We start from the raw sequence: 20,493 nt of genomic DNA on the forward strand, positions 1-20,493 counted from the left end.
GAATGGGTTTAAATTGAGCTCTAAACAATAATTGTTAGAAATTCCTCGGAAATAGTGTCAAATAATGGAATCTGTAGACAATTTTTTGTTCGTATAAGTACTTTTAGTGGATTCACAAAATATTTGGGTCCGACACTTGGTGATCGTCCACCTACCATTTAAGCCTACCTAGTACCTAGGGTAAAGTAGTTTGGATAGGTTAACTGTATAGTAAGTATAGTTTCTGCACAATAGTAATACTTGAAAAGGGGATTACGGAGGCTTACATAATATATGAACGATCCGAGTTGAAGTATATCAGTGGCGAGGATCCAATATAATATGGTCCGAGGATTCGGTATCGACAAAATGGTATTGTAAGTGTAAGTTGATACGAATAAAACCACCAAGAAGAATCAGTCACATGATCAAAAGAGTCGGTTTTTAACAAGAAATTAAAAAACTATCGGCTGCTACTACTCGTCGAGGAGATCGGAAAAATCACTGACCCTTTATCCCTTAATCACTGAGTCCCATGGGCAAATAAAAATTTGCACACATTTTATTTGCGAAATAAAATTATACGGGTGACTCGCTAACATGGCCATGGGCAAATAATTTGCACACCGTAATCTATACACGTATTGGTGGTGTCGGGCAGGATCAGGACTGCAGCCACTCTAGTTTTAATTAGGATACACAAATACTAACAGAAACTTGGTCTTGGGTGCGGGATAACAAAATGCAATTATAATATCGATAACGACCGCAACGAGTATATTATTTGAGTGAGAAAAATTTAATACGTGAGCACGTTCACGATTTTTTAGCTCAATTAATTTGCCATGGAACTAGAGGGTTACACAAACGAAAAGGAATATTAAGGATAAATAAACTTCAAACACAGTATTCTAGTATCCAACAGTATTTAATGCTTTAATGGCCGTTCCAAGCAAAAATCGACAGTTATAAATTAGATCATGACCAACAGTGAGTGGTCTAATTTGTTTGTTTGTTTATTTTGCAGTCTGAGTGTTTATTTTTCTGCTTCCTATCAGACTGATTCATAGAACATACTTCCTCACGATCTGGAAACCATCTGTACGGCTTCGCATGCATCCCCATCATATTATGTCAGAGTTGGTGTTCTGTGAGTATATTTGCCCGTTAGAAATTAGAATGCATAAAATTCTGCCGAGATCATTTGTATTTCAAGTTTAACGTAAATTTATATGATAAACTAGTAAAACAATGTTTTTAAAGTAAAATGAATCTCAAACTATGATCAACTACATTTTTCATCCCAATAGAGCAATTGCCGAGCTAAATTTCGTGGTGCCTTTTCATATGCTCTATCAACTTTTGATCGATTTTATGACCCTCGAATTCTTGTAAAAGATCTTTTAGCGTCTCCAGGTCCTCGATAAGATTCTCGGTGATTTCCTTGTTGTAGAACTCATCTTTGTACAAAACGTCCCAGCCGCTGGGACAGTCAAGAAGTACCTCAGTGACATTACCGTGCCTCTCTTCCTTTAGAATTTCTTCCCATCGAATAAACCTTTCCTTTCCAAATGCCTGCCTGTTTGAAGAACAACGGCTCTGGTCAAACATTTCTTTTATCTGCACACCATTTAGTTGCTGGCTGTAGATATTCAAGTCATAGAGCTGTCCCCCGAAGTAGCCGTTCTCTTCGATCCTCCCTCCCCCGAAACCGGAATGGAACTGACCCAGCATCAGACTCCCTGGGTTTATCAGTTTCCTGTTAGGCCACGTACTTTTCGTCCCAGCCAGTTCCCCGTCAAAGTAAATGAATGTCGTGTGGTTGGAGGATCCCCACGTCGCACAAATGTGATGCCACTCATCAACTGTTTTAAGAGTTTCATTTGGCAAAGTATTGTAGGTCAGGTCCTGGAGGAAATACAAATTCCCTACATCTGATAAGTTGAGCTCGTATGCATTTTGCCTGGTAGCGAAACTCAACCAAAATTGCCAGCTGCCTCGATGATTACTCATTCTTTTTACCCAGGAGCAGACGGTTACTTCATCTCGGGCTGGTGTCAAGTCGGGCATCAGCAGGACGAAACTGTTGTTGTTTGCTCCGAATTGCAAAGCTGGCTCATTTGAGTGAACTGTTGTAAAGATTACAGACAGCACAACAAGCACCATTAAGCGGGACACCATCATATCTAAATAATATTGTTACAGTGGGAATAGTGATTCAGAATAGAAACTGTGGCTAGCAACTTTGTTTATAAAAGCAAACTTTTATAAACAGATGTTCAATCAAGTTAAAACATTAGCGCACGGGAACTAAGTTTGAGATAAATATTTTCTTTATTATAAAGTCTTGATTTTATCACGTGATGATATACTAACAAATTAAGGAGATTAGTGTATTCTAATATGATTGACATACGCTTCCGAGACAATGAATTTCCTGTCGAACTCTAAGTTTCTGTTTATGCCAACTAAAAATAAATGTTAGGTGGAAAGTTTAACTTCTTACTGAACTATTAGAGGCTATATATAATATATATATTATATATTTATATATCCAGGCTCTGGCCTGATTGTTCCGGTTTCAATTATGAATATAACATTCAGTATTTTTGTTGGGTGTTATTCTATATCATTCCACTCAAGTATAGTGCAGTGGAACATACATACTTTACGGAAACAAGTTTCACTTAAAATTCAGGTTGACCCCCACCCCCGGCCCCACCAACACCCCCACCCCCAATGAAAAGCGACCGACCGATTTCATTCTCGGTATCATTTTGCATCATTTGCATTCCGCTGCAGCTTCTATCTGTGTTTATGAATTTATAAGATGATTAATTTATCAATTACCCAGTTATGGTATGGTCTGAAAACTGGTGGGCATTTTTGGTCATTTGACAACGATTAAGGTGAATTCAGTGGCTCAGTCGGTTAATCCGCCTGTCTACTGGCCTGGACGTTGCGAGTTCGAATCCCAGTTGGGCCAAAATCTCAAAAACTGAAGGGCAGCCGTCAGTCACCAAACCATGGTGTAAATGGTAGTGGCTCTCATTAGAGCTGCGAAAATAACACGAGTGTATATGCCTGGGGTTGCGTCCCGACTATACTGCAGGGAAATCTCTACCGAAAGGACCGTGGCCGAAATGCAATTAGACAGGGAAATCGGCTCCCCGACTGCGGTCGACCAAATTATTATTATTAAGGTGAATTGCCAAGTGATAACTGCTGCAAAATAACTGTAAAACAGTTTAGCTGTTGAATAAATCGAATTAGAAAATAGCTTCATCCCCGGCCAACAATTGTTCAAGTCCACTCTTTATTCCCAGGTTTCTTAAAAAGAACCAGCACGAAATCCTGATGATACGGATAGTGGACTACAAGGTCGACAATGAGACACAGAGAATGCTGCTGACTCAGGCTATACTAGAGCTGGTCAGAGATACTATCGGGATCAGGTTGGTGACTAATCAACCATTATTGCAAGTGGAAAATTGAAATAGGAATTTTGAGTGAAATTCTTGACGTTTTTACGCAATTATTCAATAAGTGAATGTCATATCAGGAGACTGAACTACCACACTGATCCACTGGTGGTGGCCTCCCTGGTCATGAAACGAAATGTTTTCTTGTATATCAACACTGACCTCTGGCTCGACATCAAGAGGGTCAAATACACGTTACGGTTTGTACAATTGAAAGAATTTGTAATTCTTTATACTTTTGATGTGGATTCTGGTGGGGAGGTGAGGTGTTTTTTTACGCATGACAGTGATTTTGGGTTTGATTCGTCAGTTATAGTCGAAGCTGATTAATTTCGGTCACGTGTCAAAAAAATACCTCACCTCTCCACCAGAAATTACATCTAAAATATCTAATTTAAACACTAAAACTCAGAACTATAATACATAATACTTTGAAATGACCTATTGAACACTTTCTAAAACAGGAAGATAAGGAAGTTTATCCGGCCACACAAACATCTGGCAACTTGGTGGCAGTTGCGTCACGGTATCCACCTGACATGTGACTTGAAGCCAGGTGCTCTGGAGTACTTCAACGAGTCTTACAATCAGGAACTCATGCGGAACTACACTTGGTTACCCATCATATCAGGTTCAATCATTAACGCTTTTGACAAGAGACGTATTCCTTATATTGTTAGGTTTGTTTTTTGATTCCAAAGCCAAGATTATGATGCAAGATGTTTGGTGAAGTATCTTAGATAAGAAATCATGATGGTGGGGGGGAGCAATGATTAGTTCACACGATCTCTACGATTACAAGTCTGTTTCAGATTGGTATGAACCAGGCGCAGAAATGGGGATATGTTTAACGGATGCTGCGGAGAAGTGTCGAGAAACTGTCGGGGATAATATCCAGCTAACTCAGTACTTACAGAGCAACTTGTAAGTCTTTGTGGGAAGTTGTTTGACAGGAAACTGATTTGTTTGTAATAAGTAGAAGTACAGTAACTGTTCACTTTTTAACTTATAGCATTTCAGTAACAGAACTATAAACCTGCTAATGACTGACTACACGGGAGTGGATACTATCGAGACAGCTCGTCGGATGAACCTGCTTAACATCGACCATTTCATTAAAAACAAACAGGTTTAGAAGTCAACTCAGCTGAATCCTATTGCTTTGAACTTTAATACTTACATACACATTTCAACTGTATTATTTACATATAAACAGTAAATTTGAGGAGATAACAAAGTTTAATTATTTCAGGGGTATCTCAGTTTAGATGTGGCACACTCACACCATACGACCAAGTACCCTTTTGAAACAGCAGAACAACGACATAGACGACATCGTAGACGGAAAAGATCAACTTTTGATAATAAAGAAAAACTGGAAAATTAAATCAAAACAAAATTTTATTCTGTTCATACAGACTATTAACGATTAAATAGCTAAAACTTGTAAAATAAACAAAAACTACAGAAGGGTCCTGGCTAGGATTCACTAATTAAACTATCTCTTCAAATAAAAATATCATCTTATTGTACAGTCAATTTGGATTATTTTACATGCAACATTTTAAACTTACATAACGTATAAAAATTAACATAACTTTAACATTTCAACGTTAATTAATTACCCGTTTGGTTTGCAGACCAAAAGGGCGGGCGCGGCATAACAATTTATTGTCCTTTCATCTTTAAACATTGTTGTAAAGTTATATTCATATACTATTATGTTATATTCAAACAACTAACACTTGAAATTGTTGATAGCATTGATTGATGGAGCTATTCGCATTATGTATTTAAAACGGCGTAAAATAAAAACTCAGTATGAATGAAGGATCACTGCAACTGCCCTCTAAGGATTGTAGATCTCTACTACAAGTTATTCCCTGATTTAGGCCATCGTGTGTTCATAGAAGATCTAGTGTCTTGCTCTGCGGCCCCATTTTTACCAAAGCACAGTCGGAAAAGCCTGTACTTCTTAATTTCGAGCCTAAAGTTCTTGTTTAGCAGTCCAAACACAAGTGGGTTAGCAGCTGACTTAGCGTACCAAACAATATGGAAGAAGAGCATGAGTTCTCCAGGAAGAGTAATCTGCATTTGTGCCCAATAGCACAGTCCTATAACTACAGTCGGGAGATTAAACGCGATCATCATCAACAAACAAATAAACACAGAGAGACAAGCTACAATGTTCTCCTGTTTCTCCATATCAGTCCTCTTTACCCTCTCATTCTCAGCTCCCACGGAGTACACCTTGGGAGCACGCTGTTCGTGCAGCACGCACAGGATAGCCATGTAGCTGCAGGTTCCAACTGTGATGGGCGGCAGGAAAGCGGAGACGCAGAAAAATGGAAAGTAGTAGCTGCCAACGCTCCTGAAAAATATTTAAATTAATCAGGACATGATTAGAAATTATACTATACAGGTCATCCATAGTTTATAGTTTTAAAGTTTTTTGGGCGATCGAATGGCGATATATAAATCAGAGGAAATATTCCCACGCCGCGCGTAAGTTTCTGTCACAGTAAATATTTTTTGTGGTCCTTTGATCATTAATACGCTAATGTCGCGCGTTCCACGTATCTCTGCTGTGCCACTGTTCACGATAGTTTTAACAAATTTATAAATTTTAATAATCTTACTCCTTCAAATTCTTCATAATATAAGTTTTTATAGAATAGGTCCATGCAGTCTAATCAGATTTGGAAATTGGCAGAGACAACTTGAATAAACAATCTACCGCTTGTCATGACTATTACAAGATGAAAGTTTCTTATTCAGTCACGATACATTCCCATTTCCGGGTTATCTCAACAGCGACCAGAGTTATTTTGCCGGCTCTTATTGGGAAACTTTATTGTCCAGTTATTGTCCTTCAATAACTAAACCGCAACTGAATAAGCAAAGTTTTAAATACTAAACCCAGAGAAATTTAACGCCGATTCCTGAGAAATATTCTATTTACAAAACCAGATAAACTTGTTCTGCTCTAAATCCCGTTAAACCAAATGATAAATTTAAAACTAACGTGGTATTAACAGGAACAAGCCCACAAGAGTAGGTGTCAGTATAACCGTACTCCCCCCAACCTAGCATTGGACACAGGCAGATAATAGCCACCACAAACCACGACACCCATATCAACCACTGAGGGAGAGATTTGTAGTTCTTATCACTGATTCATCTTGTGATACTAAAATTCAATAACTAAAAAAGCTGGCGATATTCACGAAGATATTCATGAAGCAAGCTAAAAATATTCGGTATGTTTTTAAACCGTCATTGTTTTTAAAATGTTAATATGGTGGGAATTCGAAAATTGCTGTATTATTTTAAACACATACATAATAGTGAACACATGCATAATAGTGAATACTTACAGTAGCAGTTTTGGTAGAAATGAAGGTGTGGTATCGGAATGGGAAGACCATGAGAAAGAATCTGAAGATTTATGAAGGTTAAAATCAAGATTTGAAATGTGAGAGATTTTAGAAAACGTATTTTAGTATTTAGATTCTACGGTCTATCTGTTTGTTCAATATGTCCGTTGTGACAACCAGCGAAGCAGTGTTTGCTAGAAGCAGTGTTTGCTAGATGAAGCCAGAACTTCATTAAGCAGTTTAGATATACCCCATGACATAATATGTCAAATAAACCAATCATAATAAACGAAACCAAGTCGGATTATGGTCCAGAGTCTAATGATGCTTTTATCTATCCAGTCTGTTTTAGCAGTGGTTAATTCTCAGATTGTCTTTGGCTTCGTGGACGATGAGAAATACAGACCAGACCCTGTCCCTCACTAAATAGCCTACTGCTCGTGTAAATGTCATGACAGAAACAGAGCAACTATATAGTATATATACCATGAGTTTACCACAATACCACTGGTGTGCCGAATAGCGGTGCAACGTGATCCATTTATAAACGTTCCCTTTAGCATGAGTAATGGAATTAAAGCTGAAGCTGGATAATGAAGCGGTGTTCATGTAATTTAGGGCGATTCTCACCTACAGAACAGGCTCTGTAATCTGATCACAGGACTGGAGAGGATTGAGAGGCTTTAATTGTTGTGTTAATTGTGCATTATAAGTCGTTAGTTAAAGTGAGGTCACGTGATAGAAGCACTCATCTAGTGAGGATATGGTGGAGTTAAATAACGCTGGTTTGATAAAACCGTCAGTACATTAATCAGGATAATTCCCATAATTTGATAAAAGCGAACCAAATGTTTGGGAAACTTTCACAATTTTAATGGTAATCGGTCTGTACTGGTCTGTAGTGGTTGCATTTACAAGGTTTCTATTGTTGTTGAATTGTTACCAAATTATTAATCGTAATATCGACGTGCAGCAAAAGATTCACACGATTTAGTGCGATTGAGAGCTTTACAATAATGAATGATCCAGTTACTGATTTAAGGATAATAGACCGTCAATATTTACAATTCATTGAGCTGCACTCTCCTCTGATGTGCCTTAAGAACGCCCGTAAGTATGGTTACTGAGCTCGCAGAGCTGTACTCTGATACCCATATTATTATATTACAGATCTACAGAACTTATCACTTCGAGATGGCAGGACTCTCATGCTGTCTATAGGTGATGATTAACTCTGAAAAACTGGGAACAACTGAGGAATGATCCCAGAACCTCGACATATCGCGTGCCTTGCTCTACCTATTGAGCTACTGTTCCTGATTTTCGGAGCGAAATCACCACTCATATACAGCACAATTTCATGCTTTGTGCGGAATATCATTTATCAGTTATTAGATTATATATTCGCATATATATTCTACAGAACTACTTCCTCCAAATTGTGCGGGCTTCTTAACTTATTACATTAGTGATTTGGGGAGGAACTTATTACATAAACTTTACTTATAATTTACTAATTTAGGGGGGTAAATATTTGTAGGTTAGCCAACATTAGACAAATCATTTCACCCTAAATAGGTTTACTTAAACAGGAACAAATATTATAGTCAGACACTATAAAACTGTATGGGGTAAATTCCGTAATTTATTTAACTTCAATCACTTATTGTTCACTCTGCTAATAGTCTTCACTCTTATTTTAGTTGAACTCAAAGTAGACAAAGGGTTGAGGTATAGGGGGGGGGGGCCAATGACTACCAATGGAGACTTTTGGGGACTAATGGGGACTAAAAATCATGGGGACTAGAGGTCAACTCGTTGACGTAATTCACTTTTTTTTTTTTTGTTGGGGACTGGCCCGTGGTACCAGCCAATGTTTACTCAAAAAATATATATAATATCAATGGTAATAAGAAAATCATCCCCGTGGGGCACATGCATAAATACAAAATGTTAAGGAAATCTCAAACTATTCAATTTAGACTCTACCGGTAAAGTATGCAATGAAGGTTTATAACTTAAAGTTTAATTTTCTAATGGTTAATAGGTAAAGATTAAAAACAGTAAAACAAGACTGAGCACTTCAAAATTTGTAGAATTTGTAACTTGATTTGAAATACGCGGCGATAAAAAATAATGTCCAATGTTGGCAGTGTAAATGATGAGATATGCGACGTTTATTGAGTGATGCATAAGTGTGTGCATATAATCTAAGATGTAGAGACAAGGTTATTATCGGCATTTTGGTTTATGTTACGCTTTGATTTTCTTAGTCCTGTTATACAAAATAACATGAAATTAGGCCATTCGTCTTCGATGTTTTCATTTTGCTGATCGATGAGCATAGTTTTTATACAAGTTTTGTAAATGTTCAGGTTAAATAGACTAGGCGGGGAAGTTGCTGCAACATTATATCGGTTTATTGCTAATAATGGACCTTTAAAAAATACTGAGTTGTTGTAGGGGTGTTGACCATACTTTTCTGACCATTGTGTAGTGAGAATAGAATCCGTGTTAGTATTAAATAATGGTGCGCTTTTGGGAATTGTTTTCTTGAGAGACAATGGTACTAGATTAGGAAAGTTTTTCAATTTATGCATTAAAATGAGTGCGTTCTTTACAATGATACTGTGTACTGTCAATATTTTATGTAAATAAAAGCCAGACTTAGTACTTGCTGGGGGGATACCGTCCTTGTACCAGTAATTGACGAAACCAGGTAATACTGCACGAAGGCCCATTTTCTGTTTTACAAAAAGTGATTCAATATGAGACTTAGCAGCAAAACCCCATACAAGGCTGCAATAATTAAGGTGTGACTGCACAAAACTTTGATAAATTTGAAGACGTGCTTCGAGAGGCAGATATTTTTTAAGTTTGTACATGACTCCTATGTATCTGGACATTTTCATTTTCATGGCAGAGATATGATAGGACCAGTTTAGTTTATCATCTATTATAACTCCTAAAAAACGGGCTTCTGTTTTTCTCTCAATTGTGACACCAGAAATTGTCACATCACGATAATTAAGATTCCTTTGTCGAGAGAAGATCATATAATTTGTTTTCTTAAGGTTGAGAGCTAAACCATTATTATCTACCCACTTAACTAAAGCATCGCTAAGAGTTATTAGTTTATCGTAAACTTCATTAAGATTTTCTCCTATCAGGAAGATGTTGGCATCATCTGCGTACATAATGAAATTGGCTATATCTGATATTTGAGGCAGGTCGTTTATGTAGATTATAAAGAGTAAAGGTCCTAATATTGACCCTTGAGGCACGCCGTATAAAATTTGGTTGGTTGAAGATTTTGACGAGCCAATTGATACAAACTGTTTCCTGTTAGTGAGATATGACTTGAACCAGTTTAAGGCTTGACCTCTTATGCCGTAATGGTCCAGCTTGCGCAAGAGTATGGAATGATCCACAAGGTCGAAAGCTTTGCTGAAGTCGATTAAAAGAAGTAAAGTTACCTGCTTTTTAGACATTGAATTAAGAATGGTGTCTTTTGCGTTGAGAAGAGCATGTTCACAAGACCTACCCGGGCGAAAACCGTATTGGTTTTCACATAGTATGCTGTATTTATCTAAAAAACTTAAAACTCGGTTATGCATTAGCTTTTCAAATACTTTAGAGAATGAAGCAAGAAGAGATATTGGTCTGTAATTTTTTATGTCAGATTTAGATCCACCTTTGTGAATTGGGACCACCTTCGCTTCTTTCAAAGCCTGTGGAAAGATCCCCTGTTCAAAAGAACTGTTGACAACGTGGGCTAGTACACTAGTAAAACTGGGACAACTGTTAGCGATTTTTAGAGGTTCAATTTTAGTGTCTAGTGTGGCTTTATTCTTAAGCAGGTTTATGACGTCCTCAATTTCTGTGGCAGTGACTGGCTTTAGGTAAATACTACTTGGAGTGGCGTTGCGAAGTGTGCTCTGGGTTCCACCAGGATCAAAAGTGGTCCTACTACTAATTTCATTTGTCCCCATAAGTCCCCAGAATTTTTGACAGTTATTTATGGTTTTCAAGTTAGTTTAATAACGATACGATCGAGATGTTTTGTCCAAGATAAGAGTAGGATAAATCTAAATGGGGACTAATGGAGACTTTTGGGGACTAATGGGGACTAAAAATCATCTAAATGGGGACTAATGGAGACTTTTGGGGACTAATGGGGACTAAAAATCATGGGGACTCGGGGTAAAATCGTTGACGTAATTCCCCAAGTCCCCAAAAGTAGTCATTGGCCCCCCCCCCCCCCCCCCCCGGTATAGGTACTATTCTATCTGAGCAATACTGGATTAAAGGGTTGAGGTATACTATTCTATCTGTGCAATACTGGATTAAACTTGGCTAATGAAGAAGTATTCACATATTATATAATAATACACATAATGTGTTTTATTTTCGCACATGATGGAATTAATTGTATAAAATGAGCGTGTATTCAATACTACTATCTTGCAGATCGCCTATCGATCTAGAAGAATGTTTGCAATAAATACCATTGTCTATTCTAGATTAACAGTTTTAAGGAGTTATGAAAATGTCTAATAGGGTTATAAAATATAAATTTACAAGACTTGGTTACAATCTATATTAATGATATGGCTTTCAATAAAATCCTACCATACGATACTATTATCGTATGGACAACTCCCCGAGACGAAACATTTCAAATGTTATTCGATACGCCCTTAAAATGCTGTTGGAATTTTTGAAAGAACAATTTTGTGCCGACTAGACCAAAAGATGGGCTCAAATATTGAAGATCCGGATCTTATATCAATGTTAACTTAAGTCCAATAAACATTTGGTTTGTGAACTTAGTCACTATTTTTAAGGATTCCAACAGCTATTGAATCCCAGCTATTGTTGAAGATAGTCTAGTTATAACAGTTATACCATATTTGTGTAGAGGATGATGAGCATTTGCTGCACTTTTTAGCATATCACGTGGCATTTCATCACTTCCAATCTATTAAACCCCAAACTAATCACTCCTCCTGTGCTATGACGTTGTAGGCTCAATGTGACGGTACTTTAACTACCATCTTGCTCGATATTGGCCCAAATAACAACTGGTTTTGCGCAATGTTACACATTTGGGGCATCATGGCGTCACTATTCATTAAGATATGGAAATAAGGCTATGAAGTAAGACGAGGAGGCCATAGAGACCAACCATTGGGGATCCTGGACCACAGGTCATTATATTATACAAATATCCATCATTTATACAACTTGGAAGAATGCCAACTCATTATAATCACATAATACCCAGGTACAAACACTTATCAGACATGTTCACATATTAACACGCAGTAATACCCTCACTACTGCACAGTGACTGTAGTGTAACTAGTGTTACTAGTGTACTAACTGTTACCCAGGCCGGGGAGCCGTTATTCTGGCATAAGTTGAGATATAATACTTTATAATAGGCAGCGTGTTATAAAAGAGGCTTGTTTTGCAGATCATTATAACCGGTCGGTCCAGCAGGTGGAGGGAGAGTTAAACACTTGTCAAAGTAATGGTTACATTTATATTACAATAAGTTTTACAGAGTATTATTATCCTGATATTTCTAGACAAGGCTGGTGTCAGTTGGTGGGATTGAGGATGTGAACAAGCTGGTCACGTTATCAGCCTGACCACGTGACCAGTCAGCCTGACCACGTGACCAGTCAGCCTGACCACGTGACCAGTCAGCCTGACCACGTGACCAGTCAGCCTGACCCGTGACCAGTCAGCCTGACACGTGACCAGTCAGCCTGACCACGTGACCAGTCAGCCTGATCACGTGACCAGTCAGCCTGATCACGTGACCAGTCAGCCTGATCACGTGACCAGTCAGCCTGATCCTGACCACGTGACCATTCAGCGTGATCACGTGACCAGTCAGCCTGGTCACGTGACCAGTCAGCCTGATCCTGACCACGTGACCATTCAGCGTGATCACGTGACCAGTCAGCCTGATCACGTGACCAGTCAGCCTGACCACGTGACCAGTCAGCCTGATCACGTGACCAGTCAGCCTGATCACGTGACCAGTCAGCCTGACCACGTGACCAGTCAGCCTGACCACGTGACCAGTCAGCCTGATCACGTGACCAGTCAGCCTGATCACGTGACCAGTCAGCCTGACCACGTGACCAGTCAGCCTGATCACGTGACCAGTCAGCCTGACCACGTGACCAGTCAGCCTGACCACGTGACCAGTCAGCCTGACCACGTGACCAGTCAGCCTGATCACGTGACCAGTCAGCCTGACCACGTGACCAGTCAGCCTGATCACGTGACCAGTCAGCCTGACCACGTGACCAGTCAGCCTGACCACGTGACCAGTCAGCCTGACCACGTGACCAGTCAGCCTGATCACGTGACCGAGCAGATCATTGTTGTGACAGCTGGTCAAAGAAGGGAGGGGCTTGTGATCCTTACTGTTTATATTTTAGTGTCTGATTTGAAGTGAGAGAACCTCACATAGTTCTATAAGCCTGAGCGGTAAAGATTGGATTGATAGAGGAGTATGGTATAATATAGTCCATGTTTTGATTAAACACAGTCCATATCAACAGATTAATTCCACCACATTTCAGGGAGATGAGACAGACTAATTTTCAAAATATCACACGAGTTCCAACTAACTACCATCAACTATTTTTGAAGTTACAAAATTACAAAAATACCGGCCAAAAGTGATGAAAAATGTTCATGGGAAATTATTTTATTCTACTTTTAAGGGCCGACCAAACTTCAGTATTATTATTATAGACGGTGGACGGTGGTACGGGCAAGGTAGGACAGCTGGTGAGTATGTCAACAGGTTCTCAATTACTCAAACAGTAATGATGGCAACTCCTGTAACACATCTGGAGTTCAAGTGTACTTCTTAAGGCAGAATTTTCCCTACATTCCTTAGATTGTTTATTATAACTGGAAGTCAAGGATACGGAGTATGGCCAGACTATCAGACATTTCATACTGCATTTCATACTATATGTATATATATCTAATGTTGAGCCAAGCTAATGGAGTCATGGACATCAAGTGGTCACCTCCCTTTCAATGAAATAAGTCTCCAGCACTTAGGGCCCCACTTAGGCCCCCCACTTACCCCCACTTACCCCACTTACCTCTCAATAGATAAGAGTCCCAGACTCCACATGCTCATAGTCAGAGTGACATTGTCAACAAACGCGCTCAGGTCACATACCACGTCCCCTGCAAGCCACTTGTCCGCAATAGTGGTGATAATAGTGGTCGGTATCACTACTGCTCCTGTAGGAATTGTTATAAAATACACTTGGTAGTAAAATAGTGGTGATAATAGTGGTCGGTATCACTACTGCTCCTGTAGGAATTGTTATAAAATACACTTGGTAGTAAAATAGTGGTGATAATAGTGGTCGGTATCACTACTGCTCCTGTAGGAATTGTTATAAAATACACTACTTGGTAGTAAAATAGTGGTGATAATAGTGGTCGGTATCACTACTGCTCCTGTAGGAATTGTTATAAAATACACTTGGTAGTAAAATAGTGGTGATAATAGTGGTCGGTATCACTACTGCTCCTGTAGGAATTGTTATAAAATACACTAGTAAAATAGTGGTGATAATAGTGGTCGGTATCACTACTGCTCCTGTAGGAATTGTTATAAAATACACTTGGTAGTAAAATAGTGGTGATAATAGTGGTCGGTATCACTACTGCTCCTGTAGGAATTGTTATAAAATACACTTGTCCGCTATAGTGGTGATAATAGTGGTCGGTATCACTACTGCTCCTGTAGGAATTGTTATAAAATACACTTGGTAGTAAAATAGTGGTGATAATAGTGGTCGGTATCACTACTGCTCCTGTAGGAATTGTTATAAAATACACTAGTAAAATAGTGGTGATAATAGTGGTCGGTATCACTACTGCTCCTGTAGGAATTGTTATAAAATACACTTGGTAGTAAAATAGTGGTGATAATAGTGGTCGGTATCACTACTGCTCCTGTAGGAATTGTTATAAAATACACTTGGTAGTAAAATAGTGGTGATAATAGTGGTCGGTATCACTACTGCTCCTGTAGGAATTGTTATAAAATACACTCGGTAGTAAAATAGTGGTGATAATAGTGGTCGGTATCACTACTGCTCCTGTAGGAATTGTTATAAAATACACTTGGTAGTAAAATAGTGGTGATAATAGTGGTCGGTATCACTACTGCTCCTGTAGGAATTGTTATAAAATACACTTGGTAGTAAAATAGTGGTGATAATAGTGGTCGGTATCACTACTGCTCCTGTAGGAATTGTTATAAAATACACTTGGTAGTAAAATAGTGGTGATAATAGTGGTCGGTATCACTACTGCTCCTGTAGGAATTGTTATAAAATACACTTGGTAGTAAAATAGTGGTGATAATAGTGGTCGGTATCACTACTGCTCCTGTAGGAATTGTTATAAAATACACTTGGTAGTAAAATAGTGGTGATAATAGTGGTCGGTATCACTACTGCTCCTGTAGGAATTGTTATAAAATACACTTGGTAGTAAAATAGTGGTGATAATAGTGGTCGGTATCACTACTGCTCCTGTAGGAATTGTTATAAAATACACTTGGTAGTAAAATAGTGGTGATAATAGTGGTCGGTATCACTACTGCTCCTGTAGGAATTGTTATAAAATACACTTGTCGCTAATAGTGGTGATAATAGTGGTCGGTATCACTACTGCTCCTGTAGGAATTGTTATAAAATACACTTGGTAGTAAAATAGTGGTGATAATAGTGGTCGGTATCACTACTGCTCCTGTAGGAATTGTTATAAAATACACTTGGTAGTAAAATAGTGGTGATAATAGTGGTCGGTATCACTACTGCTCCTGTAGGAATTGTTATAAAATACACTTGGTAGTAAATAGTGGTGATAATAGTGGTCGGTATCACTACTGCTCCTGTAGGAATTGTTATAAAATACACTTGGTCGCTATAGTGGTGATAATAGTGGTCGGTATCACTACTGCTCCTGTAGGAATTGTTATAAAATACACTTGGTAGTAAAATAGTGGTGATAATAGTGGTCGGTATCACTACTGCTCCTGTAGGAATTGTTATAAAATACACTTGGTAGTAAATAGTGGTGATAATAGTGGTCGGTATCACTACTGCTCCTGTAGGAATTGTTATAAAATACACTTGGTAGTAAAATAGTGGTGATAATAGTGGTCGGTATCACTACTGCTCCTGTAGGAATTGTTATAAAATACACTTGGTAGTAAAATAGTGGTGATAATAGTGGTCGGTATCACTACTGCTCCTGTAGGAATTGTTATAAAATACACTTGGTAGTAAAATAGTGGTGATAATAGTGGTCGGTATCACTACTGCTCCTGTAGGAATTGTTATAAAATACACTTGGTAGTAAAATAGTGGTGATAATAGTGGTCGGTATCACTACTGCTCCTGTAGGAATTGTTATAAAATACACTTGGTCCGCTAATAGTGGTGATAATAGTGGTCGGTATCACTACTGCTCCTGTAGGAATTGTTATAAAATACACTTGGTAGTAAAATAGTGGTGATAATAGTGGTCGGTATCACTACTGCTCCTGTAGGAATTGTTATAAAATACACTTGGTAGTAAAATAGTGGTGATAATAGTGGTCGGTATCACTACTGCTCCTGTAGGAATTGTTATAAAATACACTTGGTAGTAAAATAGTGGTGATAATAGTGGTCGGTATCACTACTGCTCCTGTAGGAATTGTTATAAAATACACTTGGTAGTAAAATAGTGGTGATAATAGTGGTCGGTATCACTACTGCTCCTGTAGGAATTGTTATAAAATACACTTGGTAGTAAAATAGTGGTGATAATAGTGGTCGGTATCACTACTGCTCCTGTAGGAATTGTTATAAAATACACTTGGTAGTAAAATAGTGGTGATAATAGTGGTCGGTATCACTACTGCTCCTGTAGGAATTGTTATAAAATACACTTGGTAGTAAAATAGTGGTGATAATAGTGGTCGGTATCACTACTGCTCCTGTAGGAATTGTTATAAAATACACTTGGTAGTAAAATAGTGGAGATAATAGTGGTCGGTATCACTACTGCTCCTGTAGGAATTGTTATAAAATACACTTGGTAGTAAAATAGTGGTGATAATAGTGGTCGGTATCACTACTGCTCCTGTAGGAATTGTTATAAAATACACTTGGTAGTAAAATAGTGGTGATAATAGTGGTCGGTATCACTACTGCTCCTGTAGGAATTGTTATAAAATACACTTGGTAGTAAAATAGTGGTGATAATAGTGGTCGGTATCACTACTGCTCCTGTAGGAATTGTTATAAAATACACTTGGTAGTAAAATAGTGGTGATAATAGTGGTCGGTATCACTACTGCTCCTGTAGGAATTGTTATAAAATACACTTGGTAGTAAAATAGTGGTGATAATAGTGGTCGGTATCACTACTGCTCCTGTAGGAATTGTTATAAAATACACTTGGTAGTAAAATAGTGGTGATAATAGTGGTCGGTATCACTACTGCTCCTGTAGGAATTGTTATAAAATACACTTGGTAGTAAAATAGTGGTGATAATAGTGGTCGGTATCACTACTGCTCCTGTAGGAATTGTTATAAAATACACTACTTGGTAGTAAAATAGTGGTGATAATAGTGGTCGGTATCACTACTGCTCCTGTAGGAATTGTTATAAAATACACTTGTAGTAAAATAGTGGTGATAATAGTGGTCGGTATCACTACTGCTCCTGTAGGAATTGTTATAAAATACACTTGGTAGTAAAATAGTGGTGATAATAGTGGTCGGTATCACTACTGCTCCTGTAGGAATTGTTATAAAATACACTTGGTAGTAAAATAGTGGTGATAATAGTGGTCGGTATCACTACTGCTCCTGTAGGAATTGTTATAAAATACACTTGGTAGTAAAATAGTGGTGATAATAGTGGTCGGTATCACTACTGCTCCTGTAGGAATTGTTATAAAATACACTTGGTAGTAAAATAGTGGTGATAATAGTGGTCGGTATCACTACTGCTCCTGTAGGAATTGTTATAAAATACACTTGGTAGTAAAATAGTGGTGATAATAGTGGTCGGTATCACTACTGCTCCTGTAGGAATTGTTATAAAATACACTTGGTAGTAAAATAGTGGTGATAATAGTGGTCGGTATCACTACTGCTCCTGTAGGAATTGTTATAAAATACACTTGGTAGTAAAATAGTGGTGATAATAGTGGTCGGTATCACTACTGCTCCTGTAGGAATTGTTATAAAATACACTTGGTAGTAAAATAGTGGTGATAATAGTGGTCGGTATCACTACTGCTCCTGTAGGAATTGTTATAAAATACACTTGGTAGTAAAATAGTGGTGATAATAGTGGTCGGTATCACTACTGCTCCTGTAGGAATTGTTATAAAATACACTTGGTAGTAAAATAGTGGTGATAATAGTGGTCGGTATCACTACTGCTCCTGTAGGAATTGTTATAAAATACACTTGGTAGTAAAATAGTGGTGATAATAGTGGTCGGTATCACTACTGCTCCTGTAGGAATTGTTATAAAATACACTTGGTAGTAAAATAGTGGTGATAATAGTGGTCGGTATCACTACTGCTCCTGTAGGAATTGTTATAAAATACACTTGGTAGTAAAATAGTGGTGATAATAGTGGTCGGTATCACTACTGCTCCTGTAGGAATTGTTATAAAATACACTTGGTAGTAAAATAGTGGTGATAATAGTGGTCGGTATCACTACTGCTCCTGTAGGAATTGTTATAAAATACACTTGGTAGTAAAATAGTGGTGATAATAGTGGTCGGTATCACTACTGCTCCTGTAGGAATTGTTATAAAATACACTTGGTAGTAAAATAGTGGTGATAATAGTGGTCGGTATCACTACTGCTCCTGTAGGAATTGTTATAAAATACACTTGGTAGTAAAATAGTGGTGATAATAGTGGTCGGTATCACTACTGCTCCTGTAGGAATTGTTATAAAATACACTTGGTAGTAAAATAGTGGTGATAATAGTGGTCGGTATCACTACTGCTCCTGTAGGAATTGTTATAAAATACACTTGGTAGTAAAATAGTGGTGATAATAGTGGTCGGTATCACTACTGCTCCTGTGGGAATTGTTATAAAATACACTTGGTAGTAAAATAGTGGTGATAATAGTGGTCGGTATCACTACTGCTCCTGTAGGAATTGTTATAAAATACACTTGGTAGTAAAATAGTGGTGATATCTCTAACACTTCATTTAACACATCTATATCTATATCTGTGTTAAGTGGACGGTATAAAATATACAATATCATTCTACTTCAGCAAGCTTTTAAAATTCCAATTTGAATGCATGGTGAATTATTGAAATCTTTCAGAGCTGCTCCAAACAGAGTTCCACCATCGCCGGTACGTGTTTATGTAAAAGTAGCACAATATCCTACTTTTATGCTATCATGATACTAGTATTAGTAGTAGCAGTAGGTAGAAGTAGTAATATTGCATTGGAGCGTGTCCGATGGTATCGTAATATGTGAAATTGTGTGAGGCGTGTTCGAGAAGGGGGGATCAGGTATCAAGTGCCGTACGTGACGCCCCCCCCCCCCCCCCCCCCCCCACATCTTGAGGTTTTACTGTAAGTTTTAGATTTGTTTATACACGTCCCCGCCACAATAGCTAATTTGATATCTTTTGTGTGGACACAAGTACAAGTGTCTCTACTAATTCTGGGCAGCAAAGCACATTCGATTAATCTGCAGAAAAATGATCAAATCGGAGGATAAAGCGCTCACTTATTTGATTGGAATGACAGGAATTAAAGTGGAATGTAGGACACGTGACCAACTTCAGATTATCGTAACTAACATATTTCTACAGAACTGCTTCTCCGAGCTTAATCCTGATGATGGGGCCGTATAAGGGTGAAGATAAAGAATGTGTTTTATATTCCGGTATGCAGAATATAAACGATTGGAAGTATTAAATTCAAAAGTGACAAGGATGGGATAAAACTATTCTATAGTTATATAATATATAAAACTATTAGGATAAATTTAATCCTGCAGGACGGCAATTTAGTCATTAAATCAATTTTGGTTGTTAACAGTTAAAATATCAGGGCATAAGTCTTAGACAGAAGTCTAAATTAAGAATACCGCGTACGGCGTACTATACACGTACGGCGTACACAGTGTGTAATGTGCAGTAGAGGTACAGTGAATATTGTACATGAACCAGGTGGTCCATGTAAAAAGGGCTAGTTTAATGTCATTACCCATTAAGTTACGTCACAATCATATCACTAAAACATATCCTAAGATTGAATTGTAGGGTTCTATGAGAGCTGCTGTAACTGAGCAAACCAGATAAATTCCAGACCCATTTGTTAGAAAGTAGACCCTTGTTAAGAGAGGGAGTGTGGTAAGGTCGGACCTACTATACTATACAGACTTATATACTAGACCCTACCAGATGGGGTATGTGAAGTGTGGTTTCTATGATGTGTGGAACATTACCAATGACTATTGTTTCAACAAGATATAGTATTACAGTATCATTACTGATAGCGACAAAACGTTTACTATACTACTGTTAACTGTATCACTACTA

General features: G+C 38.0%; 3 protein-coding genes across 3 annotated transcripts in view; 2 read left to right on the forward strand and 1 right to left on the reverse strand.

The window, feature by feature from the left end:
* The first annotated feature begins 587 nt into the window (after positions 1–587).
* Positions 588–20,493, forward strand: part of LOC134820400 (large ribosomal subunit protein uL29-like) — a 51,196-nt gene continuing 31,290 nt past the window's right edge. Inside the window, exon 1 of the mRNA XM_063830771.1 lies at positions 588–601. The gene's annotated coding sequence lies outside the window, so the exon portion shown is untranslated. The remainder of the gene's footprint in view (positions 602–20,493) is intronic.
* LOC134821451 (uncharacterized) lies at positions 3,337–4,389 on the forward strand. The gene is made up of 4 exons (XM_063832194.1): positions 3,337–3,434; positions 3,542–3,661; positions 3,926–4,092; positions 4,274–4,389. Exons 1-4 carry the CDS (start codon positions 3,337–3,339, stop codon positions 4,387–4,389), a joined length of 501 nt encoding a protein of 166 aa, XP_063688264.1.
* LOC134820399 (melanopsin-B-like) overlaps positions 4,894–20,493 on the reverse strand; it is a 44,117-nt gene continuing 28,517 nt past the window's right edge. The window contains exons 4-7 of the mRNA XM_063830770.1: positions 13,981–14,125; positions 6,839–6,899; positions 6,487–6,605; positions 4,894–5,832 (exon numbers count right to left, since the gene is read on the reverse strand). Coding sequence (XP_063686840.1) covers positions 5,331–5,832; positions 6,487–6,605; positions 6,839–6,899; positions 13,981–14,125 — 827 coding nt within the window. The 3' untranslated portion in view covers positions 4,894–5,330. The remainder of the gene's footprint in view (positions 5,833–6,486; positions 6,606–6,838; positions 6,900–13,980; positions 14,126–20,493) is intronic.

This window comes from Bolinopsis microptera, chromosome 9, assembly GCF_026151205.1.
Source record: "Bolinopsis microptera isolate Bmic1 chromosome 9, MBARI_Bmic_1.0, whole genome shotgun sequence".
NCBI classification, from domain to species: Eukaryota; Metazoa; Ctenophora; class Tentaculata; order Lobata; family Bolinopsidae; genus Bolinopsis; species Bolinopsis microptera.